The following is a 25,877-nucleotide window of genomic DNA, read 5'->3' as shown; positions in this document are numbered from 1 at the left end:
GTTTAGCTGGTGCTTGTTCTTGTTCTTGTTCTTGTTCTTGTTCTTGCTGGCCTCGCGTAGACGATAGTTTCGGGATCACTTCCCCGTCTGTGGCAGTTGGAAAGCGTGCATTCGAGTCGGACCCGTGCCGTGTGGGATGCGACCCTGTTGCAAGAGACTAGCACTACCTTAGCGATAGCCCGGGCTGCCTGTCTAACCTGCTGCACAATTTTATCTCGCCCACAAGCTGCAGGTGTCAACTAACTAACCCTGTTTTTGAGAAGGATCGCAATTGAATTTCTTTTTGACAGCCTGTCGAATCGGATTCTTGGGACGGAACACACATTGCACAATGCAGCGCAAGCGAAGCAAGTTCCAACCAAAGGGCTGGGCTGGAGATTCGGTTCCGCACCACGGGTACACGCCAGAATATAATTCGTGGGCCTTCAGCAATGGCGTTGTTTCGATTTATGCACTTACAGACTGCTACTGATAGATTGTGAAGATCCCAAGACTTGTCTGTTACTGAACAGCTTCACAGACCGTCCAAAAGACCAACCAGTCATCTCATCTTGGAGTTACTAAATCCAGAAAGCAAGACTATTAGAAACAGCTCTTCAGCTTGAGAATTGGCAACACAGCATTAAGCACGAACTCTAGCAATGGGGAAGCTACTCCTCCTTCCTGCCGAGGTGGCTGATCTACCCAAGATCCTCGAGGGCCAACGATTGGCATTCAGCGATCCTGTCGAGCCTTTCTTTTTCGCTCTCTTCCCTGAAACAGAGAGGAAGGCGAACTTCGAGCAACAGGTCAAGAGGACAGAGGCTTGGTGGACTGGCGACCCGAGTGCGAAGTACATGAAGGTTGTCGATGAAGAGACTGGTGAGTCGCTGCTATGATGGAGGCTTGCTTAATTCAACATATGGTCTTGGAAGAAAGCATTGCCTTCTGACGTATGCGAATAGGACAGATTATCAGCGCTGCAAAATGGTGTATTTATGAAACACCCCTCACGGAGGAGCAGATGAATGAGGAGTTGGTCGTAGATTGGCATTCTGATGCAGAATCCAACGAGTGGGCACAGCACATCATCCATGGTGTCCATTCGCACCGCCTCCGCCGTACCAAAGGCGGAGTATGCTGTGGTACGTCTCTCTCCATCCCTCCCTACTCTCAGCCCAGCTTACCACAGGCAGTTCTCGACATGATGTCCACCCACCCTGACCATCACCGACGCGGAGCTGCAAAAATGCTCGTACAGTGGGGCTGTGATATTGCGGATAAGATTGGAGCTGAGGCTTTCATTGAGGGAACTGCCATTGCGAGACGGCTGTATGAGAGTTGTGGATTTGTGGCTACGCCTACTGACTGGATATTTGTGGATGTGCCTGAGAAGTTCAAAGATAAGCCGCGGATTAAGTACTATTTCTTTGAAAGACAACCCAGGGCTAAGGTCGTAGAGAGTGCGAAAGGTGTGGTCAGTGTTAATGTTAGAGAGGCTGTCGTGGAGGAGGTTTTATGAACGCAGAGTTTGTGCAACTTCGAGGATTGAAACTAGAAATGGTAGAAATTGAGACTCCAATTTGATCAGCGCCAGGTACTTCATAAGTAGCAAGTATACGATCTGATGAGCGTGGAGAATTTAAGAATCATCGTGAGCATGAGAACCTACTGCACGCCAAGTACCCCTCTGCGCCCAAACGACTCGCGAGATCTCGCTTAAGGCTTCACTTTGTAAACAAACACCACTCTGAATGCTGCGAACGATGAGTTCTCAGAACATGATTGGATATTGGACAAGTACATATTCAATCATAATTCGACTCTAAAGCTTTGGAATATTCAGGCCATCTGCCTGGAAGCCAACGTGGCAACAGTACTGTATTTGTTCGTGGGTGGGAGAAGGAACATTCACTTCCATCCAGACAACGTCGTATCTTTGCCACTGAAACCCTTCGTCTATCTGCCATATGTATGAGCGTATAGTAATGTTTGACAAAGAGATAAATCGACTTGCAGGTACATAAATGCACTGTGCTCCAGAAGCTATTACCTCCAGCATTAAAACAATGGAGACAATGTTCTTTCGAGGTGTTCGAACTTTCGGCGGACACAGGAATATGCTCAAAGACTTTATTAGCTAATGAGGATGACTACGAGTAAAACCAAGTACAGTTGACCCTCGAATATGGTATGTTTATTGTGAGGAATACGAGCTGGAATGAAATTGTTGATAGAGAACAGTTATGAACGGACGCTGGTATGGCGGGAATATCTCTAATCGACTCGTGAAGTTGTCAAGCCGGTAATGACAGTACGATACAAATACCACGACTTAGAGAGCCTTTCTAGCCAGATTTATACATAGGTTCAGGAGTATAGATAGGGTTTCCCTAAGTCTAGTATCCTCTCTTGCAAGTGGGAATAATGGAATGTAAGTGATCGGGAAACGACTTGATTCGGATGCAAAAATATTGTGCATGACGCAATAGAAGCTTTTATCCATTCTGTTGATGAGATGGCTCTGAACGAGCTATCTTTTGAAGATAGATGGCTCAATGTCTCATGCTCAGATGCATAGCTCGAGTTCATGCTTTACTGAAGAAGAAACAAGATGCAATAGTGGCGCTGAGCCTCCATGACTGTATTTCTGGGAAGTGCTTGATGCTTCTCAGGCTGACCATCGAATTGCATGACAAATCCAAAACTTAAAACACAGTGATGTGCAAATGATGCAGCGTTTATGTGTACCTTTTCAACCAACGCCAGGAGTTTCATTCTATAAACCTCCGTAAAGTTACTTCCCCCGTCGAAAAACTTCACTTGCTCCCCATTTCCACCTTCTTGACGTCAAAATTTGTTGTTAAGCCGACTTTTGGTTCTCACGGCGCATCAGCACCAGTCCCAGAGTTACGTCTCGTCTGTATATCGTCCCATCCGCGATCTAAGCTTCGGTAGGCTCGCGTGAAGATAGCGAGGAGCTGCCATGTGCGACCATTGCTGCTAGGTCTGCGTTGCCTCCCTGATCATATGTCAGCATTGAAAGTATTAGTGGAAGAGTAAGTGAAGATTTACGTTGAATCTTTTATCCACACCCTCTACTGCAGTAGGGAGACCACAGACGAGTTGGGCCGCAAGCACCAGCCCGAGAATGAAGGATGTAGCGCGCATTTTGAGTGAATAGGAAAAGACTGGCCAGCAGAGAAGTTGAAAGTCTCACGGAGCTACAGAGTAAGGAAATTAGAATTCGCTATGATGAGAGAGTGAGCAAGCGAACAGGAAATAGAGGCAAAAGTGTGGGCACAGAGAGCGCATTTATCTACACTGTCGCAACAGGGGCTTCGTCTTGACCAGTACGTGGATCTCCCCGAGCATGACGATCTAGAAGATCAACCAGTTCGAAGTCCCAGCAATCCCCAGCGAGGATGAAACAAACTCAGAGGTGATGACCACCATTTCTGGCAAGAATAGGCTTCTGATAGGATATCGGCTCCACTTTGGTCCTGTGATCGCGGGACAGTCTGAAACAATTAATGCTTGATTGCTGAACCAAGACACGGAGCCGTACATCAGTCAACGAACTACATCCTGGGCGCTTCTGATGTTTCCTCATGTATGGCGAGTGCAACAGGTGCCATGTTCGATCTGAACCTTGAAGAGAGAGAAGTCAAGGCAAATTTTCGCTGCCATCAATCCTTTACCACATTCACTACTCGATTGATGGAAAGGGAATATTTCGCCCGAGCTAATCTCGTGTTTCGGGTACTTTTGGGTCGTTTTATCTTCATTATCCAAAGTTACGACCACCATGCTCGGTCCCAGCGCCATCTTTCTCTTGACGAGTAACTGTCTCACAGCATCTCCCGATCAGACCGTCCAATATCTGAATCATTTCATCCGAATGTCAAAATATCCTCAAGCTTGGTTCGCTTTCATTGAATCAGACATCGATGATGTGATTGGCCACAGTGAAGGTACCGTTCAACATGGTTGGTTCTCAGGATGAATCAAACTGTTTCATCGTCGACACACGGAATAATACAACCTTGTGTACTTGGATGGGCCAACCTAAATCTCGCAACTCTATCTTCATGGTCGATGTTGTCTGTTATGTGAGCATGAAAGATTAGTCCAACAGCAGAAGAACTAGATGTGTCTGGCAGCGTAAGGTGGAGGAGCCAAGCACGTGATCGAATGTCACATGCCGTGACCGCTATTTCTGTCCACCCTTTCTGTTTTTGTCCTTGTTATATTATTGCAGTATTTGATTTCTTCTCATCTCATATTCAAGTCATCAAATCGTTGTCATGTTTTCAGAGGACGTCCTTCATGCCAACTTGCCGTAAACCCCCTCGGCTCGGCTGGCTCGCTTCAATGCAAACATCATCATCAGCTTTAATTCACTTACCAGTCAACTCCGAAAGCCCTAAGATATTGAAATCATAGCCGCTCAATAGGCTCGAGATTTTGCCCAAGAAGCGGATGCAAGACCAATCTGCTCTCTTATGTCCTACGTGCGACGAACTTTCCACTCGAGCGTGTTCTACCCCGCTTAACCCCACCTTCAACCTCCCGGTCTATTCCCGAGCTGTTTTGACATTACAGGTTTGCTTCACTTTCAACTTTTCATGATTCTTCAAAACATTCGTCGAATATCTAAAATAAAATACTACTCATACTCGAGATCTCGGACTTTCGCAATAATGTCCAGCAAGCTCCCATTTCAGGTAAATCGGAGAGATATTGAGCTTTTCGTGCGTTTGAAATTCTAGATGAGGCTGATATCTGCAGATCAAAAACCCTGCCATCTTCAAGGATAAGTCTCTTGTAAACGGAGACTGGGTTGAAGCCAAGTCCGGAAAGAGATTTGATGTTGTAGGCAAGTCTCTTTCAGCTTCTCGTCAAACAAAACTCAATCTGACACATCTTCAGATCCCGGAAGCGGCAAAGTCTGGGCCTCAGCACCAGACAACAATGCCAATGATGTCGATGCCGCAGTCAAAGGAGCTCACGAAGCGTTCAAGACCTACAGCAAAGTCAACCCTAGAACCAGAGCACAATGGCTTCTAAAGTGGGATGCTCTCATCCGGGAGAACAGGGACGACATCGCCAATATTGTTACCTACGAAACAGGAAAACCGCTTTTTGAATCTCAAGGCGAGTTGGACTATGCTCTAGGGTTTACGTGGTGGTTCGCCGGTGAGGCCGAGAGAATCACAGGAACGATCCAAACTCCTTCAGCACCAGGACGGAGAGTCTTCACAGTGAAGCAACCGATTGGAGTCACAGCAGCTTTGGTACCATGGAACTTTCCAATTGCTATGATTCTGCGAAAGGCCAGCGCGGCTTTTGCTGCTGGATGTACGATGATTGTTAAGCCTTCTCCAGAAACCCCTCTCTCAGTCCTGGCATTGGCAAATCTTGCTCAGCAAGCTGGGTTCCCAAAAGGTGTTTTCAGCGTTCTGACGACAAGCTTGGAAAATACCCCACCTTTGAGCGAGGCTCTTTGTCGTCACCCACTTGTCAAGAAAGTGACTTTCACAGGATCTGTAAGTGGGGGAGATCCGATAGTGGGAACTCCGAACTGACAAAATCATTAGACCAGGGTTGGAAAGTTGGTTGCCAAACACTGTGCAGATGGTCTGAAGAAGGTCACACTTGAGTTGGGTGGAAATTGTCCATTCTTGATCTTCGATGATGCAGACCTGGACCAGGCATCAGATGGTGAGAAATATTGCTTCTGAAAAACTATTCTTGAACTGGTGCTTATCAATTCATCTAGCGCTCATGGCCTTGAAATGGCGCCACGCTGGTCAAGCATGTATCACCGCCAATCGTGTTTACGTTCAAGCGGGCGTTTACGACAAGTTTGCCGAGATCTTCAAGCAGAAGACATCCAAGATAGTGGTAGGACATGGTGCAGAAAAAGGAACGACGATGGGTCCAGTCACCACTCCTAGGTCTCTCGATAAGGCTCTCAACCAAGTTGAAGATGCTAAAAAGCATGGAGGTAAAATCGTTCTTGGTGGTGGTAAGGTCTCTGGTACTTCTGGATACTTCTTCGAACCAACTATCATTCTGGGAGCAAAGAAGGAGATGTTGATCACGGAGGAGGAGACATTCGCCCCTGTGCTTGCTCTTTATTCTTTTGAGACTGAGCAGGAAGCTGTTGATGCAGCAAACAATACTAGTGTAAGTATTACCGCGTTCTCAAGTCTTGCAACACAGCTCGCTAACCTGAAAAAACAACAGATGGGTCTGGCTTCGTACTTCTTTACAAAGAATGTCGACCGTACTTGGAGGCTCCTTGAGAATCTGGAGGCAGGAATGATCGGCATGAACACAGGTAAATATCCTAGTTTGCGTAATCTCTCTGAGTCTTGGTACTAACAAATCTTACAGGTAACTCCTCGGCTGCTGAATCACCGTTCGGAGGTATCAAAGAGTCTGGATACGGAAAGGAGTCCGGAAAAGATGTTGCTGTGAACGAATATCTGATCACGAAGACTGGTACTCTGACGTTGGATGGTCATTTCTAAGCCAAAATTTGCTGTAAGGAGAGCATGCTAGGGAGTTGTTCCTTCTGTTACTTCTTGATAGCCATAGCTTCTGTAGTATGAATGCCTTCGCTTCTTCAGGAAATATCAAGGACGCGTGTTATTCTTGCGAGTTTCCCATGTGAAAGAATGCTCGGTTACGTGTCCACCTCATGCTGTTTGGTTTGGAAACTCGAGAGTGTGGAAATGCCTCGGCTCGTCTGGAATCTCAAGTCTCATTGGCTGAAATGTTCCAGGACGAAGAGCTTAAACTCGCAAGGGAAGCTACCCCGTCTCCCCGCGTTTCCACTCTTTTTCAAACCGCGGCAGATCCGTGACGCTTGACTCTATTCAGTAAATCTGATGTCAGCTCCACCTTCATGTCCAAATTTCTATAATATTATCCATATCTCACCACCTATTCCGTGTTGTTCTGTTTTCTACTTCATTTCATATATCCTTTTTTGAAAATGGCCACATCAACGCTCAAGGCAGCGCGAGTCGTCACTGCGCCCCTCCGATTCTCACTCTTCGATCCCCGAGGAACAGCAGCAATTCTCATCGCCGCCATCTATTATCCCGACAAGCTTCGGAGCATGCTTCCCGCATACTTCCACTCATGGATCGACTCACCGGGCTTCATCAAGACACTGACGGCTCTGCTCGGACTCGGTGTCGCGCGCGGACTGAATAGAAAGCTATCTCAGTACATGGCGAATAACTGGAAGGGCGATGCGAAGTTTATCAAGAGTCAGGAAGTGGTGTTGATTACCGGCGGCGCGAGTGGGATCGGAGAACTGATGGCACATGATTTCGCTAAGAGAGGAGTTAAAGTTGTGGTCATGGATCTTCGACCTCCAAAGAAGCCTTTTCGTGAGTTTGCGGCCTGTTGGATTTGACCGGATAGAGAACCCTTGCTAATCGGTATGTCAATTAAGCTTCCGGCATTCATTTCTATCAATGCGATGTCACGTCTTCTTCTGAGATTAAGTCGACCGCTGCGGAGATCAGAAAGGCTCACGGAGAACCTACCGTGCTCATCAATAACGCCGGCATCGGCACGGGTCACTCCATCCTGGACGAGTCGGAGGAGAGGATCAGATTGACTTTCGAGATTAACACTATGGCCCATTTCTGGATGACTAAGGAGTTTGTCCCTGCGATGATCAAGAAGAACCGTGGTCATGTTGTGACCATCGCGTCAATGGCTAGTAAGTAATCTTCCACCCATCAAGACAGAGCCAGCCCTATGGCATGGACCCGGCGGTCTTCGCCAGGCTTGTCTTCTGCACAGTTGCTTACTTGGACGCCTATTAGGTTATCTTGTCCATGCTCTGAACGTCGATTACTCGTGCACGAAAGCAAGCGCTCTCGCCTTCCATGAAGGTCTTGCATCTGAGCTGCGATCTCGCTACAACGCACCAAACGTGCGAACCACGTAAGTTATCCGGCCCCATCCACCCCAGCCGACCGTTGTCTGACAGAGTCCAGCGTTGTAAACCCAGCTTGGATCCGGACACCGCTCATCGAGAAGTTAACCTCCAATCCCAAATTCAGCGACCCTGTCCTGGAGGCGGAAGACGTCTCGAGCGCGATTGTAGCTCAGGTTGTCAGTGGCCGCTCTGGGCAGCTGGTGCTTCCGCGAAGTATGAACGCCGCAACTACTATTCGTGGATGGCCTTCGTGGCTGCAGATACTGGTCAGGAATATTCTTGCCGATCGTCTGATGGATGAAGATTTCAAGGGTATCTAGTAATAGTATAGTATAATGAGGCGAATGTTGGGTTGACTTGCAGCTTGCTGAAGGGACACAAGTTTGGAGTAAAAGTTACCTGTTCATGTACTTTTATTGGCCTTTTTAGTCATTTTCGTAATGATAATGATAGGTGTGGAGGAGACTTGCCCGAGTGTGTCAAGCCAGTCTGAGATCCGAGCTCCTGATGTCTGTGTGTTGCAAACGAAATGGTCCGACTGGATGTGTACAAATATGTTGAGCAAAGCTTGACGTAAGTCTGATGTTTGTCTAGAGTCCGTCAAAGGACGAGTCGCGATCTGGCTTCTTCATTGGCAGATGATTATGAGGCCACAATCCGCTTGGCACGAGCGGTGCAGTGCAACAGAAGTCTATATCCTCCCAGTACAGTAGACCGAACTCCGGAACATATTCATGCAGACCCGAATGCACGCGTACGTCCCAAGCTTGCCAAGACAGGGACTCCAAGTAGGGAGAGCGGGGTTTGTCGGGAGTTCGTCTTCATAAATTTACATTTGCTGCAGAAAGTTAGATCGAATAATGCACATGCACAGTGGAGGAGGTGTCTCCAGACTGGTAGACTACCTACTGTGCCTAGCTCGCATCAAGTTGCCCCAAGAGCACCACACCACTCCACACCACAGCCAAATATTAATAAATGTTGTTTCGGGGTCGCCAAGCGACGATGAGATCCTGCAGGTGCGCACAGTCTCTCTTTTTTTTTTCTTTCACCGAGACAGATCTCCGGGTCGACGTATCATTGTCCATATCTCCATAGCTAAGCTCAAACTTTCTTCAGTAGCTTCAGCCCGGACGATGTCATTGCACCGTGCTCTGCAGCTCATGGTTCGCTAAGCTGACAGGCGCTGGGGCCGAGCAGGGTTCCGTCCTCAGCCTCAACTCCTGATATTGCGCGTTTGCCGCGAATTTATATATTGAAACCCGGCGCACCTTGTCCAGTCCACAAACTCTCGACTCCCGTCGTTGTATCTTTCAGTGTCATATCCATACTGAGTTTGGAGTTCCTGTCAATTAGCATTACAGTGGCTTTTTCGGGGCATGTTTTCCTCTATTTTCGTCTGCCGCGAATAATGCAAAGTCGTCTCTCCATTCCTTAGCCTCGCCACAGAGAGGAGGCAAGCTTACAAGCGTGAGCCGCGATATGCAGGAACCTCGTATGAGCGCTGCCGGACACGACGCCCAGATCGTTCCACCGGGTCTGCGTGAACTGCTCATCCTTGCTGATCAGTGATCCCATCACGCCGTTTGGGTGCAAGCTCCACATTGGCGTCGCTATCCTCTCCTCTTTCGCACCTGTATCGTTGTATCGTGGGATCGTGGGCTGCCAGTCGGAATCGTTTCCTGTGTAGTCAGGAACTCTGACCACGATGGAACCTGAGCATGACTGTCCCAACGTTCTGGGAACTGGCAGCCGGGCGTGTGATGTGATAAGCCGCGTGAAAACGAGCCGGCTCATAAGAGGGAGTACCCCGAAGGTCGCCGTCGGCCTATGGTAAGAGATGCGGAGTTACTTCTTTTCTCATACACGCCAAATTGGTTCAAGAGGCGGAAACTTTATTTTTAGTTATCACCTTTCTGGCATGCATCCGATATGAACTCTGAACTCTTTTCCTCTCGTCAGCCATTATGAATAACTACTCGGGCACCAACCTGCTTGATCCTCTACAACAGCAAGTTGTTAACAAGGACCTGCAATCTCATCTTAAGAACTTCACCATGGCCAGCAGAGCTATTTCCAACGTCCAAGATCATCTTCCTCTTCACACCACTCTCCAGGCCAACAACATGATGATCGTCGCCGCAATCTTCCTCCTCATGCTGGCTCTAGCCTTCCTCCTCGCTACCCAACATGTCACCTCCCTCCACCCATGGACCCGATGCTGGCAGCAAACATGTCTCCGTACAACCAGACAACCACCATCTGACGCCGAAACCAAGATTCTCCAAGACGTCAAGCCCTATCAATTCCCACCCATGAAGGAACGCACCTCCTCACGCATGGCAATGGGACTTAAGCGTCTCGATGAATCAAACTGGCTCACTCTTGATTCCAACTACCTCCCCGAGCATGCCGAACGTCTCAACCTCCTCGCAACCCGCCGTTCGAACGTCATTGAGTGCCTGCCAGGTTCCGATGCAGCTTGCCAGGAAGTCCTCAATATCGTCACTTCCTTCTTGTCTACAAGATTCCCGCAACACTTCGCAATCATCTCCTCACCATCAGGACCAAAGATCATCAACCACCTAACAGATGAAGTATACCCTATCGGACCGTCATGTCCAAATCCCCTAGAAGTTGCCGCCAAGCTCTCCATGGAAGACTTCAACATCCTGTTGCGCCATCCAGAGACAGGTGAATATCACCTCCAAGCTTCGGCAACCCTGTTTCCCGCTGGATGGAAGTTACAGGAGAGAATCGGGACGAGCATGGCGAATTTGCACAGGCCTGTTCCGGGGTGGAAAGCCAAGCTTGGAAGTAGTGTGAATAGGTTCGTCCATTATCGTGTTCACTTGCCCAACACTTTTTGTTAACAAGAAACCAGATATTTCGACCACCTCTCCCACAAAACCGCCATGGAGCGTACCAATGTCTTCATCCAAACCACGCCGAATCTCTTCCAAGATGCACCCGACAGTGCACCGGAAACCATCCTCACTCTTGACGATCTCAAGATCCGTCGCGAACGACAGACGTTCACGCGACTTGAGCACAGTGGTGCTGTCTTGTTCACCGTAAGGACGTTTATAGAGCCATTGACGCAGTTGGGTGATGATGAATTGAGGGCTTTGAGAAGTATGGTGTTGGGATGGGAGGAGGAAGTTAGGGTGTACAAAGGAGGTGATATCTGGGGCCCGCTGCTGATGGAGTGGTGCGAGGAGAGATTGGGTGCGGTTGAGGTCAAGACCGGGATTTAATCTTCAAGACGGGACAATGGATGGGGCGTTCTGGAAAACGGGTGGAATTTTCTCAAATCGGAGTTCATGGGTACCACAGGCCCAGGATATGATACCAGCGTCACTTTCGAACTTGGGGGTCCAAAAAAAACATGGGAAGACCAAAAATTGGGGAAATGGGATAATCGAAAAAGAAAAAAATCTTTAGATAGAGCAAAGATTTAGATGTAATCCAACACTGGTTTAATTCATTACACCAAAATGACACATGCATTTCCAACTCGAACCTCAAATAGCAGGTGAGAAAGCGATCTGGCCTACTCAAATCGCCCGAATCTCGTGTTGCAAGACGGTAACTCACATCCCCACCCCCCGAACTCAATTCCCATCTAGCTCGCTAAGTTACTCTTGCTCATGCATGAAACTCAAAACGAGCATACTGTTCTGGACGTAAACTCACGCGAGCATGAACCTCTCTCCTGAAACCAGCCAGCTCTCCACACCCCAGGATAAAGCTCTCAACTCTCAGCACTTGCAGCATTCCTCCCAGCGGCGACAGCTCCGAGAGCGACCCCTGCATACTGTTCTGTTCGCACACATCGAACAGGTTCCCCGCCCACCGCAGCAGCCCGACCCCTCCTTTACGAACTCGAAGCGAGGAGCGAGCAGCGAGCAGCCGAGGGAAGCCGACAGACGAGCACGACGACATCTCACCAGTCCCTTCTCTCTCGTCTGGGGAAAGTTTAAACTTTAACAACCAACACCAATACCAACACCATCATGCTCCTTGCTTACAGTACTTATACTTCCGAGACACTACACTACTTGTTACTGTATTAAATAGTTTTTGTTGCAGTACTGTACTAGAGTTGGAGTTGGAGTTGTAGCCGACAGGTCAGATAATCTTCTCAGTTTTGAGGAAGTTTATCTTGCATACTGACTGCATCGGCGCGGCGCGGCGCGGCACGGCTATTGTGTGTTTTCCTTTTTCTTTTCTTTTTTTGCCTTGAAGTTTATTTGGGTTTGTGGCTGGCTACTTTGGTGCGATACTGTAAAGCTTTGGAATAAGGTTTGGTGGGGCTGGGTTAGGAATAGGTAGGGACTTTGGGATTTTGGGATTTTGAGAGAGGAAGAGCTGGTAGACGGCTGGCTGCTGACGGCTGATGACTGATGTCTGGACGAAGTATTGTGAGTGAGATGGAGCAGATGCGAGATCGAACGCGAGGTCGAGGGAGGGCTGTGAGGATTGCAGGTTTGTGATGTTTTCATTGTACGGATATTCAAGCAAGCTACTGTTGGGCGATGTGTTGAGAATTCGACGGATGTCGTACACGTCTCTTGCATTAGGATCTTAAGCGTCACTCTCATGGACTTTCTTCAAGCGATGTTCTCAAAGATATTATTACTGACAACCCCAATAAAGGAGCATCAGGAAGTGCCTCCGACCGCCGTCATGCCTTCGCCTCTCTAGCAGCGAACCACCCCTCCGACCCAATAGATGTGATAATTGGCGACGCAAGTCTTCTCTTTTCCTTTTATCTCATCTCAGCCCATCTTGTCCCACCCCTTTCCTGCCCTTCCCTCCTGAATAGCCAAGCAAACAACCAACTAACCTCCCCCAGTGGATGTCCGAAGCAAACATGACATCCCTAGTCCTCAAGTCCTCTTCAAAATCAACCCAAACAGGCGAAGTAGCCTACGAGCGCACATTCCTCTCCTCCCTCTCCCCTGCTCTCCCAGACATCGCTCGCTACGGCATCAAAGTCGCCGTCAACGCCGGCGGCTCAGATACCCAAGGCTTATTTCGAGAGGTATGTAAGATGGTGCGGAAGAAAGGCTTAGAGAGCAGGGTCAAAGTAGCGTGGATCGAGGGCGATGATGTTCTTCGTGTTGTGAAAGAGAAGCTGAGAGATTCTGAGAATAGGAAAGAAAGAGATGGGAAGGGGAGTAAGTGGCAGAGAATGAGGAATGTGGAGATTAAGGAGGGGAGGTTGAAGGGTTGGAAGGTCTTTGATGCGTGGATGGAGGGTGCGGATGTTGGGGATGAGGTGAGAGCTTTCCTGGATGAGGAGAAAGGGGGTGAGAAAGAGGGAAGTGAGGAGGAAGGGGAGCGAGGAATCGAAGACTTCGAGAATCTTTGCACGGGAGAGAAACTCCGTGACTGGGCATTTAAAGATGACATTATAGGTGCACAAGCCTATCTTGGTGGAATGGGCATTGCGAAAGCTTTTACAGAAGGCGCAGATATTGTGATTTGTGGGAGAGTATCTGATGCGAGTCCGGTTATAGGGGCTGCTGCTTGGTGGCATGGATGGGAGGCGGATGATTTCGACGTCCTTGCGAAAGCGTTCGTTGCTGGCCACATGATCGAATGCTCGACATACGTATGCGGTGGGAATTTCAGCGGATTCAAAGACTTTGAAGCCAATGGCAACGGAGGATGGTTGGACATTGGTTTCCCGATTGCTGAAATTGGGGAGAAGGGGGAAGTGGTTATCACGAAGCAGAAAGGAACGGGAGGGGTTGTCAGCGTGGACACATGCAAAGCTCAGTTGCTGTATGAGATACAAGGACCCTGGTACTTCAACAGCGATGTCACGGCTGTGCTGGACGAGATCAATTTTGAACAGCTAAGTACAGATCGTGTTGCCGTTACAGGCGTAAAAGCTCAACCTCCTCCGCCGACGACTAAAATCGGCATTACTGCGAGAGGTGGATTCCAGGCTGAGGTCCACTATTTTCTTGTCGGACTAGACATTACAACCAAAGCGAAGATGTTGGAAAGACAGATACGGCATGCCTTGGGTGATACGAGCAGGTTCCACGTCCTGAATTTCACATTGAATGGTACGGCGGCGGAGAACCCTTCGGATCAGAATGCGGCAACAGTCGATTTCAGAGTCTTTGCGCAGGCGAGGAATATCAGAGACATTTCGACTGAAAGTTTCCTCAGGCCGGTGATCGACCTGATTATGAGCACGTACCCTGGAGCAACGTTCCATCTCGATATCCGACAAGGTTTTCCAAAACCGGTCCAAGAGTATTATGTAGCTCTATTGCCGCAGTCTGACATTCGCCAGGTTGTGCATATGCAGGACGGAAAGAAACATATGATAGAGCCTCCGAGAAAGACTAATGTTTTTCCCCGGCAGCAGCCGAGTGAGGGATTGACTGCCGTAGCAATGAGGACTTGTAGCGAGACGGTTCGCGGACCTCTAGGCTGGCTCGTTCACGCCAGATCTGGTGATAAAGGGTCTAATGCGAATGTCGGATTTTGGGTAAGACATCAAGATGAGTACGACTGGCTCCGTCTGTTGTTAAGTACGGATACCATGAAGGAGCTCCTTGCGAAAGAATACAACGGGAAGAAAATCGTACGTCGTTTCGAACTTGTAATGTAACCGTATTGACCATTCCAGGACCGTTTTGAGCTACCAAATATTTTGGCCGTCCATTTCCTACTCCATGATCACCTCGATCGAGGAGTTAGTTGCTCAAGCACTTATGACTTTTTGGCGAAGAATGTTGCAGAGTTCCTGAGAAGTCGATATGTCGATCTACCAAAACGATTCTTGAATCGCGGAAAGCTATGACTACGATTGATTGCGAACAGGCTCCAAAGTAATAGCTTTCGTAATTATTTCACTACTGCTTTTCTGATACAAGTGTTGCCTGGTCGCTATCTGCTGGGCTCTCCGCATACGGGTTGTCGAGATCGCTTTTGGCGAGGCCTACCACGAAATCTTGGATGCCCACAGCAATTCGGTATCCAGCCAGTCCCAGTAAGGCGACTATGACTAGGATGAGGTTGATGATAGCCAAGAGGACCAAAGGGATCGTATGCCATAGCTGAACACGCCTGAGAGGACAGCCTTTTGGTTTGGTGCTCTCAGCATCCCCATCAATTTCGAACATGCCAGTCATTATGAACCGGAGAGGGCATTTCTTCGGGCCGGGAGGAGGAACAACAACGGTGTCAGCCGAAGAGGGGCTGGATGAGGAAACCGATTCAGAATCCGTGTCTTTATCTTTCTTGCTCTTCTTGCCTTGCGAAATAATGACATCTGAGTGCCTTCGGGCACGCGAGTTAGCATAGTGCTTTTCTTTTTTAGACGCTGCCATGCTTGGAGTTAGAGGAGCGAACATCTAACGAGCTGCTCAAACATAGGTCATGGCCGTAATATACGTCGAGGAGAGCTCTCCGGTTCGGCATAGACATGACTGCGGGGTTGTCGGGTGATACCACCAGGCGCAATATATAAGACCCGAACTATCAAAAAGTCGCAGTCTGATGATGCCTGAGACAAAGAAAGTCTAACCTAGTGACAACCACAGTTCCGTAAGGCTGTCACACTTTCGCAAGCTTGTTTCAGAGATAAGCCCGTAGTCAAGCAGGCCTTGAATATGCAACCGGGGAAGAAGTATGCGACGTGGCAGCAATTGGCCAATTGTCCACCCACCATTAGAACATTACGAACTCATATATGTTTCAATAGCAGTTCCATCAAGTTCCAGATCTTGAAAGTTGGCACCCCACAATCCGTAGGCTTGCAGCGACCAATGATCGGAATGATATTGTAGAGGTGGTGAGCACTGCTGCAAGCCTTCGATTGGGCTCTCCAACAATAGATGCCCAACCATATGCCTCGCTATTAGTTCAAGGCACAACAGCATCGTTATTTGACAATGGATGATGGTGGATATGAGCTATTGTTCAGTCGGGCCAAATCCCACCTTTCTGCAGGATAACAATTGGCTTGTAGAGCCGAAGCGCTAGTAAGGAAGAAGAGAAAGTGGCTTCATTGCTGATTGACCAGACTATGGAATACGCGCAAGCTTTCAAAATGTGAGTAATGCCTGTAAGTAGCTCCTGGAGCTGGGCAAGCTCTGAATGTGACCAGCTTGGTCATCATTGTCAAGAAAGCACTCGGCCATAGTCAGCGGGACAGTCTCATAATGACAACATGTCATGGCTCAACTATGAAAGCAGAAATACAATAGCTTTGCACAGATTTGAAGGATAGTGTTGATAACCTGAATGTGGTAACAAGATACTAGGTAAGAAGGAGAAGCGGAAGATTGTTTTGTTTTTGCTTGCGGGGGGATGCGATGGAGCTCAGACCAGCAGCAGGTCCTTGCTTCGACATGTCAGGGACGTCAGGACGTCACTGAGAGCTTCCGCTTGCTCCAGCTTCAACAACCCCTCACGAGCACCAATATTCTCCACGGTCGCAGACGGTACACGACAACGCATTCAACTTAAGGCTCGCTCCCGACTGGAGCATCTGTAGCTTGTAATGGTACTTCAAAATGCCTCGGACTCGGCCGGGCAGGATACGTTCCAGGACAGCGCACCTTCATCAGACAACGACCCCTACGCCAGCTTGAACTCGAGCCCGAATTCCGACGAGCAGAGTTTAGCCTCGACATATCACGTCGACGTGAGCAAGCTCCCTAAACCTCTGCCATGGATTGGCTCACTGGCCGGGTATAATGAGCAGCTGCTATCGAAGGCTCTTACCAAGAAGATCGCGCATAGCTCACAAATACTTCAACGGCCACTTTCACAAGAGGAAGTCGACGCATTTGCGTTTTGGACTGCGAAGCAAGTGTCGATACTATCTTATGGGGTTCCATTTGGGGTCGGGGGAGGGCTATGGAGATGTTGGAGCACCGCGGACACTTTTCGCATGCCGTTCTACAGACCGAATGCGGAGACATTCAATCCGCAAGTCTTCCCTCCAAGAATTGCTATATTGAAGGGCAACAACGCGGTCATGGCGTGGCATGCTTGCAGGGCTGTCTTGTATGGTGGAATGGGAAATATGCTTGGACAACTGTTCTTCGGTTCATATTCTATGAGCGTTGCAACTGTCGGGGAGATGGGAGACAAGAGACTAAAGCCGTTTATTGACGCAGTTAAGGCACAGGCAGCTAAGCAGAGAGGCTCGCTACCCCAAACATCAGGCCAGCCTGGAATAGGACAGCAGCCCGATTTTGGCACTCAAAGTAGAGACGATGCAAGCCCAGGAACCATACCAATGGGAGAGCGAAGTCCGGATGCAAGCTGGGAAAGCATGAGCGAAAAGAAGCAGCCAGAAGTACAAGCACAGCCAAAACGATGGCCCCAAGCAAGACCTATGCCAACACCGCCGCCCGTGGAGGAGAGCTCTGATCAACCTTTCGGCATATTTGACGATGCCTCACCAACAGGCGGACAAGGCGTACAAGCAGATATAAGAGCTGCTCCAGTTACATCACAAGGTGGCTCGGCGTGGGATAGGATACGGAGAGGCGAACAGTCTAGTGGCCAGAGATCTCCCAATTCTGGTTCTCAGCAAGCACAGAATCAGAATGCATGGTCGAGGTTGCAGAAGGATAGTACAACCACCAGTGACGGTTATTCGTACTCTAAGACAGAGGAGACGAACTTAGCGAAGGGGGAGGCACAGAAAGACTTTGATGCCAGAGTCGAGCGTGAGCGAAGTGGTGGAGATTTCGCGAAAGGGAATGGAGATCAAAGGCGATGGTAGTTCGGAGTATGTACATTACATGTCGATATTTAAGTGAATGGCATATGGCTGGCGTCTAGGGTCTGGCAATGAAAATTCAGTGGTCTGTTCCCTCTCCAAGTCTCTCCCCTGCGCATGACAGTTTTGATTGCTTTTCGTTCCAGCTTAGAGCCAGCAAACCCACCAATCGACATCAAACATCCTAACCTTCCAATCTTTCCAAACATAATCCTCAGCTCTTTCACCAGTAGAGAGCTCAAGCACCTACACGACAGCCACAGCAACACCGACTAACAACATCTGTACGAGCACCCAGCCCGGCGATCAGATGGACTGTCAGGACGAGAGTCGACTGTCGTTTAGATTTCGTGAGTGGGGGATTGAAGTTTCCTGGTCACCGATAAAAGCCAACTTCAATGTGAAAGGGAGAGGAACACCTCAGTTCTCGGTGCCGATAGATCATCGAGGCATTTTGAAACGGTGCAAGGTCTGGCTGTCCAAGCCAACTTGTCACTAGTAGTGAGTTGATGGACAGTGGCTCGCTTAGAGTCTACTAAAATTGTGAGCAACGTGCAAGGCAGTGCTTCTCTTACGAGAACTTATAATACTTGAGGCCATTGAATATAAGCCGACTCAGACAAGAAGAGAAAATCGATGCTGCCTGGAGGAGGACAGCTGATTAATTATATCGTCTCATTCTTCAACGAGCAGGCTCAACTAGAGTTGTAGTCTTCTTTCGTTTCTCACATTTTATTGGCTGAAGAGGTGCGGCTGAGATACAGTACTCACAAGAGAGAAGTCCAGCTTCTCTTTCCTTTAAGCAACGCATCCAACAATCATTTCCGACACAGGTCATCTTAGTATCATTTTCGATAGTCGAGTCAGACCTCACAGGGGCAAGATGGATCCTATTAGTATAGCCTCGTCTGCTTCAACGTTAGCAGCGTTCGCCTTCCGCACTTCAAAGGATATCTACCAGGCTGTAGATAGCATCAAGAATGCCGACGCTACGCTGTTGCAGTGAGTACATTCTAGTATTGGGGCATGGTTATTCATTTTGTTGGTTTTCATCTCCATGACTCGACGTTGACATGTTCAGGCTGCAGAGCGAAGTGGATGCGTTGCAGGCTGGTCTTGAGGGTATCTCGACGACATTTCAAAGCAGTGAGGTCGTTCAAACGTTTGCAAGGTAAGTGTTTGGGAAGAATCATCAAACATGGGATGGTGATGTATGGGAAATTTCGCTTAGAGACTTTGGTGGTACAAGATACAGACCGAGACACCACCAAGGGCCACTAATTGAGGGACTTATAAATCGCAACTACACTACGTTTAGGAACCAATATTGACACTTGCTGTAAAACAGCCAAAACAGCTCAAATTCTCAATCCACGAAGCTTTTGACAAGTATGAAACCACTTCTAAGCGATTGCGAAGCAACACTCAAGAGATTGCATTGCATGCTCGCACGGATGGACAAACCAGGGTGGTTTCGAAAACCAATCAAGGCACTAAATATTTCACTGAAGACTGGGGACATTGATTCAATACGGCACCAAGTACGGAGTTACAGCAGCGCCATGCAGATGACTCTACAAATGGTTGCCATGTGAGTACAATCCAAGGAATCTGCTTCCAATATTATCCATCTCTTGCCAATCGTCGGGACTGGGCTTCAATCTGAGCACAGTCAATGCCTTAGTCTTTACATGTATGCTGACGGTTTCACAGTTGCCTCTCGATTGATGGGAATAATCAAGTAGACATCCTAGGAGATAGACTAGGTCAGCAGCTAGAAGATCTCGCTGTTCAAATCACAGATATCCAAGTAAAGGTGTCAAAATCGAACCAAGATCTCAGCGGGGGCACCACTGCGGCCGAAGATATTAACGGTAAAAGTCACATGAAGCACATTGAAGAGCACATTCAGACTGCCGAGATCATATTATCAAATGCCAGTGCATATTCTAAAAGTGTTTCTGCAACTGTCGTTGGACATGGTGCTGACGTTGCTAATCTTACTGGGGCGTTCGGATCCGTCTTGGGAATGGACGATGTGCAGAGACATAGAGTAAAGGATTGGTTACCAAGAGAAGGGGTACCTAGTGGTAGGCTTCTGACCTCGACATCTGATCAGCTGAAGCTCACTGAGGAATTCTGCAGATGACGATTCAGACGATGACGACACGGACAAGGATCTGTTTCTTGCAAGAGTAAAGGTAGCGCAAAAGAGGCTTGTGGCTAAAGAATACGAAGCAGCACAGTCCCAGTTCGAAGCATGTCTATCTAATAAGCCAATCATCGAATCACTGCCCCTCCATGAACTGGTAGAGCTCAGACTTGATCTGGCTGAAGCTTGCCGAGGAGCTGGAAACGCCAAGAAACAACAAGACATAATCAACCAGTTACTGACTCTAGAGCTGCCGAAGTTTCAAGAATTACACATCAAACACACTCTGGCCGTAGCCTATTTTGGTGATTTTCGGCTGGAGGAAGCACGAGAGTCTGCGGAAGAGGCTAGGAAAGGACGAAAAAAGCATCTAGGACGACAGCACGAGTCGTATTTAGAGACACTGGCTCTTCTTGTTACTATATGTAAAGCACAAGGTGACAACGATACTGCCGATGTGTACCAGGATCTGCTCCCTCCAGATTATCATAACATAATTGTAAGTCTGTTAAACAAGCCCTTGTTATGCCTTTGACCCGAGTTGCTCCATCGCAGGCTCGATGTTTTCTATGATTGTGGGATTCTTGAACTTCTTGCATCTGCTTTAGATTGAGCTGAAAGCTGGGTGACGCGACCTTCTGAACTAACTCGGCGATTCTTTAGGAAGCCCAGCCAAAGGTACTGAGAGAGGCTGATCGTCCAGTCCCTGATCAAAATAACCACGAAATAAGATGGCTGTCTGACAAGGAATACGATATCAAGAACAAGAAGACATATTTCGAAGCTCTGCAATACGCTAAGAATGAACGAAAACTGCCCATCGTCCGTTTCCTGCTGCAGTATAGCACGGACTTCACCGCAAAAGACAAGGACGGTAAGACAATGCTCACTTATGCCTGCGAGAACGGATTCGCCGATATCGCTGAAAAACTGCTCAACCAAGGAGCCGATATCAAGGTTCTTAGTGGCGAGGGAAGGAGTCTGTTATTTTATGCCCTGGACCACAAAGCAGTTCTCAAATTGCTGTTTGATCGCGGGGCAGGAATAGACTGGGCGGACTCCCTTGACTTCCTTCTCTTCGTCGGCGTGCTACACAGAGCTGTCGAATCTGTGGAATTCTTACTTGATAATGGAGCCGACTTTAACTACCGCGGAACTCACTTTGAGACCCCTCTTCAGTCGGCGGCGAGGATAGGTCACTTTGCTCTTGTGCGTCTGGTGCTGGATAGAGGAGCGCAGATAGACCTTACAACTCGATTAGCCATCTACACACCTCTGATGTATGCTACACGAGAAGGTCATGTGGAGGTTATGCGGTTACTCCTGAGTCGAGGTGCTGATACGACGATTAAGACCAGCGGCGCGAATACGACTGCGTTCGATTTGGCACAACTGTGGAAAATCAGGAATCCTGAAGTCCCTAAATTGCTGAAAGAGGCGCAAAATTGAGTATTCACCCCCTGATAGGCACTAAGATATCAGCGGATTTAAATATGGATTAGCTCCGTATTCCAACTCCGTGATCAATTGCTAACATGCCCATCTCTTGAGAGGGTTTGGTGAACATTGTGACCTATCGTGTTTCAAGGGGGCTTTTGGGATTGCCTTGTTATGAAAGCGAGTACTTGGGCAGCCGGGATCGAGTGGCATAATTGAACCAGTATACTTCAACTGTGCTGTGTACTCAAGGGCCGTCTGTACAATTTCTCGCAAGCCCTCATCTGATCTTGAAGCTTTGCTCGACTATGTTCTGGCTGTCAAGTGCCTCACCATACATAATCCCATTCATGAAGCATTCTCCCACGAGTCGATAGTATTCCCCGTCTTCTCTTAGAAGGAATGGTACTATGCCACCTTTGAGTATACAAACCAGGTCTCCAGGTCGAGTTCCAAACGGCACCTGGCCAAGATCACCTCCCGCAGTCGCACAAATGCTCCTCCCTGAACAGAACGAAGCAAATGAATTCATGATCTCCTCCATCCTAACCCCGACCGGCTTCGACTTCTCTAGCTCTAGCTGGAGAGCTCGAAGCTCGTCAGGGTCCTCTGGTATGGGCTGTAGCACATATGTCTGCATCGTTTTTATCGTCCACTGGTGAACTTGATGAGCACGATCAATGTTGGCTCTCTCGTCTGTCATGAGGAGGTCACAACACATAGTCCTTGCCAACTCTTTCTCTCGGGCGAGCCCGTCTGGGTATTTGTGTGCAGACTTGGCAATCTCAAGGCAGTCCATGAGTACAGCCGCCTGCCATACTGCGCGTTCTTGGTCTTCGTTTTTGGTCAACCAGATGAGAGGCCCAGTCTGAGATCTGACTGCCTTTGGTATGGCTGGTGGGACTTCTGGCGCTATAATAGCAATACTGTCCACAATGTATCCTTCTACTGTGAGCACCTTTTTGTCATCAGATACAGTGATCAGTGCCTGCGTGTTCCCTGATGCTCTGAAGTGGTCTTGTCCGTGAAGTGCTAAACAGGCACTGCCAATATCTTGGTAATCTGCAACCCAAGATTGCGACTGACCAGTCGAAGCTCTAATACCTGCGTTAGACAGACATAGAAGATTTAGGCGCACAGTCAGATTGTACAAAGCAAGAGTCTCCCAGACTCTGAATGGCTGATCTTCTAGGGAGTAATCGACCCGAACTCCCACATCTTCAGAATCCGATGCCAAATTCATAAGCGCAAAGACCTTGTCCACCTCTTTCGTCGCCTTGTAACCGCTTGTCTTGACGAGAAGCTGAATAAGATCGATGCCCTTCCCTTCTTTGAGATCTGCCATGGCGTTGATAGAAACAATCCCAGGCGCCGACATAGTAAATTCCAAATTTCCAATACAGCCACCTTTCTGTACACTCCGTGCGAAATTCCTAACAATTTCCCAATCTACGGTTGCTGAACCGCATGCCAATATAGCTTTCCTTGCCTTAACGACCTCCTGAATTATCCAAATTCTCTCGAAGTATGGCTTGGCAAAAACTCGTGATAGCCGAATCCAATCCACTGTTTGAGTGTACGGTAGTCCATAACCTGGGCATGGGAAGCCGGTAGGCCCGGTAAGCTGGAAGTCCAGCTCCACGAGGCCGTGCTCATCAAAAACTTCTTGGATCTGCTTGAGAAGGGCGAAAGCTGCACTTTCAGTGGATATCCCATCGATACTGATTTCCTCTCCAAGCCACATGATCACCAAGTCGGCGTTTCGATAGATGTCAGCCATCATATTGACCTGAGTCGTACGTTCTTTGGAATCTCTTTGATTTATACAAATAGCATCAATCCATACTATTCGTGCCGTTTCACTATTGTGTCGAAGGTGCTTCAGGGCGCCATGAAGGTTCGCTGTGACAGGATAAGACTCATAACTGATTATGATATCAAATTCAAAGTCTTGACTGCCCCAAGTATAAGAAAGTGCCTCGTACTTTTCCGCACAAGACGTCAGTGTTACAACTTGAAGTTCGCATACGATATCTCGTCCTGTTCCTGGCAGGATGTTAAGAAGTCGAATTTGCCCTTGATCAAGTGGTTCGAACATGTTGAAGCTCAAATATGAATTGTACCTAGCACACAATACAGCTTCCGAACTGTTTCAGATCTCGGTTTGGGCAGCAGCCCGGCGGATAAGTAGACGTCTTTGTGGAGCTTGGCGCTAATGGTCTTGGAAATTTCGCAAAACATGCTTGACAACCACAAGGCTGACTTTTCATGCAAGGCTGCGAATATAGCATCTGTGTTGCAAGCTTTAATACTCAGCAGCATTCTCGAAGAAAAAAAATGGTTTTGCTATTCTCACAGGTAACGAGTATTGACGACAACGTGAAAGGAAATCCCGGAAATCATCGGAACCCGAAACCCACACTCATTGAACATTGAAAGTACCAACAAAGAATGGGAGGAAGGCAAATGTCACATTTAGGTGTCGTTTGCATGACTGGGTTCAGATAGAGGAAAGAAGGTGCTTCCGTGAAATACATTACATCGGGAGAAATAGATTCATACGCGCGAATAGGAGAATACTAGCGAGGAGACTGAACATTGCGGCCTTCATACGTACCTGAGAGAACAAGGGCCGAGTCAGAGGGGCCAGATTTGCACAGTCTTATATGTATCAAATTCTGTCTTGGCTGGGAGGAGATAACGAAGATATCTGATATAACTTAATCTCATCGACTCGTTAGCAATGGTATATCGAGAGAGGAATGACCAATGAGAAAGTTTATCAAATTCGCCCACTCATCCAAGGAAAGTCAGTTATGCTCATTGCTACCTAATAATAAAGGGTAATTTCGCGACAGCTTGTATGGAAACTGCGTAGTGGAAGGTGCTTGCAACTGCTTGGAGTGAATGCACGAGGAGGCCAGCTTACCTGCCGTGCGCTAATGACATAGTCTTGGTGGCATCCAATTCAATTAGATAGCCCCTTGTAATACAAAGATGTACCTGGATCATGAATGGTGGTTCATGGAGTTCGAGAGGCCCTCTGATACGAAATTTGGTGGAGGATGAAGTGTAAGATTGGAATTCTGGCTCAGATGTCACTGTTGGATGGATCGAAGTTCTCGTAGCGCTAGCAAACGATTGGTCGCATAGCTTAAGTGGGGCCGCGTTTGGCGTGTCTGCGTTCTTACAGTTGAGTTGAGCTTCTTGTGCTTCTTCAACAGCGTCGTCTTATCCTTAGCAAAATGGCCGATAGCAGCAGGACTTATCGAGACAGCGATCGCGGACGAGATGAGAGATCTCGTTCACCCCGGAGACATCATTCGCATTCGCACCGTGCACGTTCTCCTCATAGGCATCATCACAAGCGCAAACGCTCGCCAGATGCGCGACCTAAAGAGCTCCCATTCAACTCTAGAGAGTTAGGAAAACGAGATTACGATGCGTTTAGACCGATGTTTGCGACATATCTCGACATACAAAAGCAGAAGATATTGGAGGATATGGACGAAACTGAAGTGAGGGGTAGATGGAAGTCCTTCATAGGCAAATGGTAATGATTCCCTGGGATCCAGCCTCAAAAGAGAGAGTACCTTGACTAACTTGTGGAGGAATCGTGGGGAGCTATCAGAGGGGTGGTATGATCCTTCTACATTCCAAAGAGCTGTCGAATCAGCTGCCGAGTATGAATCGAAGCGCCGCGCGGAGCGACCAAAACCCAAAAGAGTATCAGTCGAAAGGCAAAGCTCTAAACAATCTGCGACAGAAGTTGTAGAAGAAGACAGCGATAGCGACGATTCCATAGGACCTGCGTTACCGGGACAAGAGAGCAGGTCGAGAGGAAGGAGGAAGGGCCCAAGTATACCCAACATACAAGACTTAGAGCTCAAAAGAGGTAAGATCTTACGACCATCTTGCGATTCGACTTTGATTTAACACGACTACAGAAATGGACGCCGAAGATGGCCTTGCTCGAAGAGATGATATAAGGTTTGCTCGCAAGGTCGACCGAAAGGAGCAGAAGGCAGCTCTAGATGAGCTTGTGCCACGAGCCGAAGCAGGCACGCGGGAGCGTCAATTGGAGAAGAAGAAAGAAGTCAATGAGAAAATGAAATCGTTCAGGGAAAAGTCCCCAGGCGCGGCCGAAGTTCCGGATACTGAATTAATGGGTGGAGGGGATGGGATCGAGAGCTTCAAGCAGGAGAAGGAGAAATATGAGCGGAAGAAGAATGAGAGAGAGTTACGAAAGGAAGAAATGCTGAGAGCAAGGATGGCGGAAAGAGAGGAGAGGCTGCAAGAATACCGGACTAAGGAAGAAGGTACCATGGCTATGCTGAAAGCATTAGCCAAACAGAATTTTGGATGAAGCTCTTTTTAGGATATTAAGTTATGAACGATATATAGTAGCCTTGGGGTGCCATGGCACTACATCTTTTCCATAACGGGTTGCTCGATATCTAGCGACGAATCTGGAAAACGACTTCTTGCCTGGAATGATGAAGCCATTCTTTAATACAGTTAAAGGAAGGAGTATTCGCTTCAGTTGATCAGATGTGAGTGAGCTATGGGCCAAT

The 25,877-nt window shown here is 48.1% G+C and overlaps 12 protein-coding genes across 12 annotated transcripts; 9 read left to right on the top strand and 3 right to left on the bottom strand.

Moving 5' to 3' along the window:
• Positions 1-207: 207 nt before the first annotated feature.
• On the top strand, positions 208-1,614 carry ONS95_012045 (uncharacterized protein). Its single transcript, XM_058505653.1, has 3 exons — positions 208-861; positions 945-1,124; positions 1,176-1,614. The coding sequence occupies exons 1-3, from the start codon at positions 642-644 to the stop codon at positions 1,499-1,501; spliced, it is 726 nt and encodes a 241-aa protein (XP_058358175.1). The 5' UTR covers positions 208-641; the 3' UTR covers positions 1,502-1,614.
• A 1,309-nt stretch (positions 1,615-2,923) lies between these two features.
• On the bottom strand, positions 2,924-3,150 carry ONS95_012044 (uncharacterized protein; the record flags this gene model as incomplete). Its single annotated transcript, XM_058505652.1, has 2 exons — positions 2,924-3,001; positions 3,055-3,150. 2 exons carry the CDS (start codon positions 3,148-3,150, stop codon positions 2,924-2,926), a joined length of 174 nt encoding a protein of 57 aa, XP_058358174.1.
• Positions 3,151-4,607: 1,457 nt separating this feature from the next.
• Positions 4,608-6,518, top strand: ONS95_012043 (uncharacterized protein; the record flags this gene model as incomplete). Its single annotated transcript, XM_058505651.1, has 7 exons — positions 4,608-4,706; positions 4,771-4,858; positions 4,912-5,528; positions 5,580-5,703; positions 5,762-6,171; positions 6,232-6,325; positions 6,382-6,518. 7 exons carry the CDS (start codon positions 4,608-4,610, stop codon positions 6,516-6,518), a joined length of 1,569 nt encoding a protein of 522 aa, XP_058358173.1.
• Positions 6,519-6,985: 467 nt separating this feature from the next.
• ONS95_012042 (uncharacterized protein) lies at positions 6,986-8,268 on the top strand (the record flags this gene model as incomplete). The annotated part of the gene is made up of 4 exons (XM_058505650.1): positions 6,986-7,388; positions 7,454-7,726; positions 7,833-7,953; positions 8,007-8,268. 4 exons carry the CDS (start codon positions 6,986-6,988, stop codon positions 8,266-8,268), a joined length of 1,059 nt encoding a protein of 352 aa, XP_058358172.1.
• Positions 8,269-9,915: 1,647 nt separating this feature from the next.
• Positions 9,916-11,205, top strand: ONS95_012041 (uncharacterized protein; the record flags this gene model as incomplete). The annotated part of the gene is made up of 2 exons (XM_058505649.1): positions 9,916-10,778; positions 10,833-11,205. 2 exons carry the CDS (start codon positions 9,916-9,918, stop codon positions 11,203-11,205), a joined length of 1,236 nt encoding a protein of 411 aa, XP_058358171.1.
• Positions 11,206-12,381: 1,176 nt separating this feature from the next.
• Positions 12,382-14,777, top strand: ONS95_012040 (uncharacterized protein; the record flags this gene model as incomplete). The annotated part of the gene is made up of 4 exons (XM_058505648.1): positions 12,382-12,436; positions 12,608-12,699; positions 12,807-14,558; positions 14,604-14,777. The coding sequence occupies 4 exons, from the start codon at positions 12,382-12,384 to the stop codon at positions 14,775-14,777; spliced, it is 2,073 nt and encodes a 690-aa protein (XP_058358170.1).
• Positions 14,778-14,829: 52 nt separating this feature from the next.
• ONS95_012039 (uncharacterized protein) lies at positions 14,830-15,403 on the bottom strand (the record flags this gene model as incomplete). Its single annotated transcript, XM_058505647.1, has 2 exons — positions 14,830-15,256; positions 15,336-15,403. The coding sequence occupies 2 exons, from the start codon at positions 15,401-15,403 to the stop codon at positions 14,830-14,832; spliced, it is 495 nt and encodes a 164-aa protein (XP_058358169.1).
• Positions 15,404-16,481: 1,078 nt separating this feature from the next.
• Positions 16,482-17,717, top strand: ONS95_012038 (uncharacterized protein; the record flags this gene model as incomplete). Its single annotated transcript, XM_058505646.1, has 1 exon — positions 16,482-17,717. One exon carries the CDS (start codon positions 16,482-16,484, stop codon positions 17,715-17,717), a length of 1,236 nt encoding a protein of 411 aa, XP_058358168.1.
• An 880-nt stretch (positions 17,718-18,597) lies between these two features.
• Positions 18,598-18,889, top strand: ONS95_012037 (uncharacterized protein; the record flags this gene model as incomplete). Its single annotated transcript, XM_058505645.1, has 2 exons — positions 18,598-18,716; positions 18,796-18,889. The coding sequence occupies 2 exons, from the start codon at positions 18,598-18,600 to the stop codon at positions 18,887-18,889; spliced, it is 213 nt and encodes a 70-aa protein (XP_058358167.1).
• A 279-nt stretch (positions 18,890-19,168) lies between these two features.
• On the top strand, positions 19,169-21,315 carry ONS95_012036 (uncharacterized protein; the record flags this gene model as incomplete). Its single annotated transcript, XM_058505644.1, has 4 exons — positions 19,169-19,305; positions 19,428-19,804; positions 19,860-20,365; positions 20,530-21,315. 4 exons carry the CDS (start codon positions 19,169-19,171, stop codon positions 21,313-21,315), a joined length of 1,806 nt encoding a protein of 601 aa, XP_058358166.1.
• A 268-nt stretch (positions 21,316-21,583) lies between these two features.
• Positions 21,584-24,462, bottom strand: ONS95_012035 (uncharacterized protein; the record flags this gene model as incomplete). Its single annotated transcript, XM_058505643.1, has 2 exons — positions 23,921-24,462; positions 21,584-23,606 (listed from the first exon to the last, which is right to left on the bottom strand). The coding sequence occupies exon 2, from the start codon at positions 23,399-23,401 to the stop codon at positions 21,584-21,586; it is 1,818 nt and encodes a 605-aa protein (XP_058358165.1). The 5' UTR covers positions 23,402-23,606; positions 23,921-24,462.
• Positions 24,463-24,531: 69 nt separating this feature from the next.
• ONS95_012034 (uncharacterized protein) lies at positions 24,532-25,874 on the top strand. Its single transcript, XM_058505642.1, has 3 exons — positions 24,532-24,856; positions 24,915-25,198; positions 25,251-25,874. The coding sequence occupies exons 1-3, from the start codon at positions 24,549-24,551 to the stop codon at positions 25,667-25,669; spliced, it is 1,011 nt and encodes a 336-aa protein (XP_058358164.1). The 5' UTR covers positions 24,532-24,548; the 3' UTR covers positions 25,670-25,874.
• Positions 25,875-25,877: the final 3 nt, after the last annotated feature.

The sequence above is a fragment of the Cadophora gregata genome (assembly GCF_030347475.1).
Source record: "Cadophora gregata isolate MNR1 chromosome Unknown scaffold_6, whole genome shotgun sequence".
NCBI classification, from domain to species: domain Eukaryota; kingdom Fungi; phylum Ascomycota; class Leotiomycetes; order Helotiales; family Ploettnerulaceae; genus Cadophora; species Cadophora gregata.
This window is presented reverse-complemented; position numbering and strand designations above follow the sequence as displayed.

What these genes read in the sequence shown, in the direction of transcription:
- ONS95_012045 (XM_058505653.1), top strand. Translation starts at nt 642, where the DNA reads ATGGGGAAGCTACTCCTCCTTCCTGCCGAGGTGGCTGATCTACCCAAG. An exon ending in GGTTGTCGATGAAGAGACTG is followed by an intron (nt 862 to 944) that starts GTGAGTCGCTGC and finishes GTATGCGAATAG; the next exon opens with GACAGATTATCAGCGCTGCA. An exon ending in CAAAGGCGGAGTATGCTGTG is followed by an intron (nt 1,125 to 1,175) that starts GTACGTCTCTCT and finishes TACCACAGGCAG; the next exon opens with TTCTCGACATGATGTCCACC.
- ONS95_012034 (XM_058505642.1), top strand. Translation starts at nt 24,549, where the DNA reads ATGGCCGATAGCAGCAGGACTTATCGAGACAGCGATCGCGGACGAGAT. An exon ending in AAGTCCTTCATAGGCAAATG is followed by an intron (nt 24,857 to 24,914) that starts GTAATGATTCCC and finishes TAACTTGTGGAG; the next exon opens with GAATCGTGGGGAGCTATCAG. An exon ending in AGACTTAGAGCTCAAAAGAG is followed by an intron (nt 25,199 to 25,250) that starts GTAAGATCTTAC and finishes ACACGACTACAG; the next exon opens with AAATGGACGCCGAAGATGGC.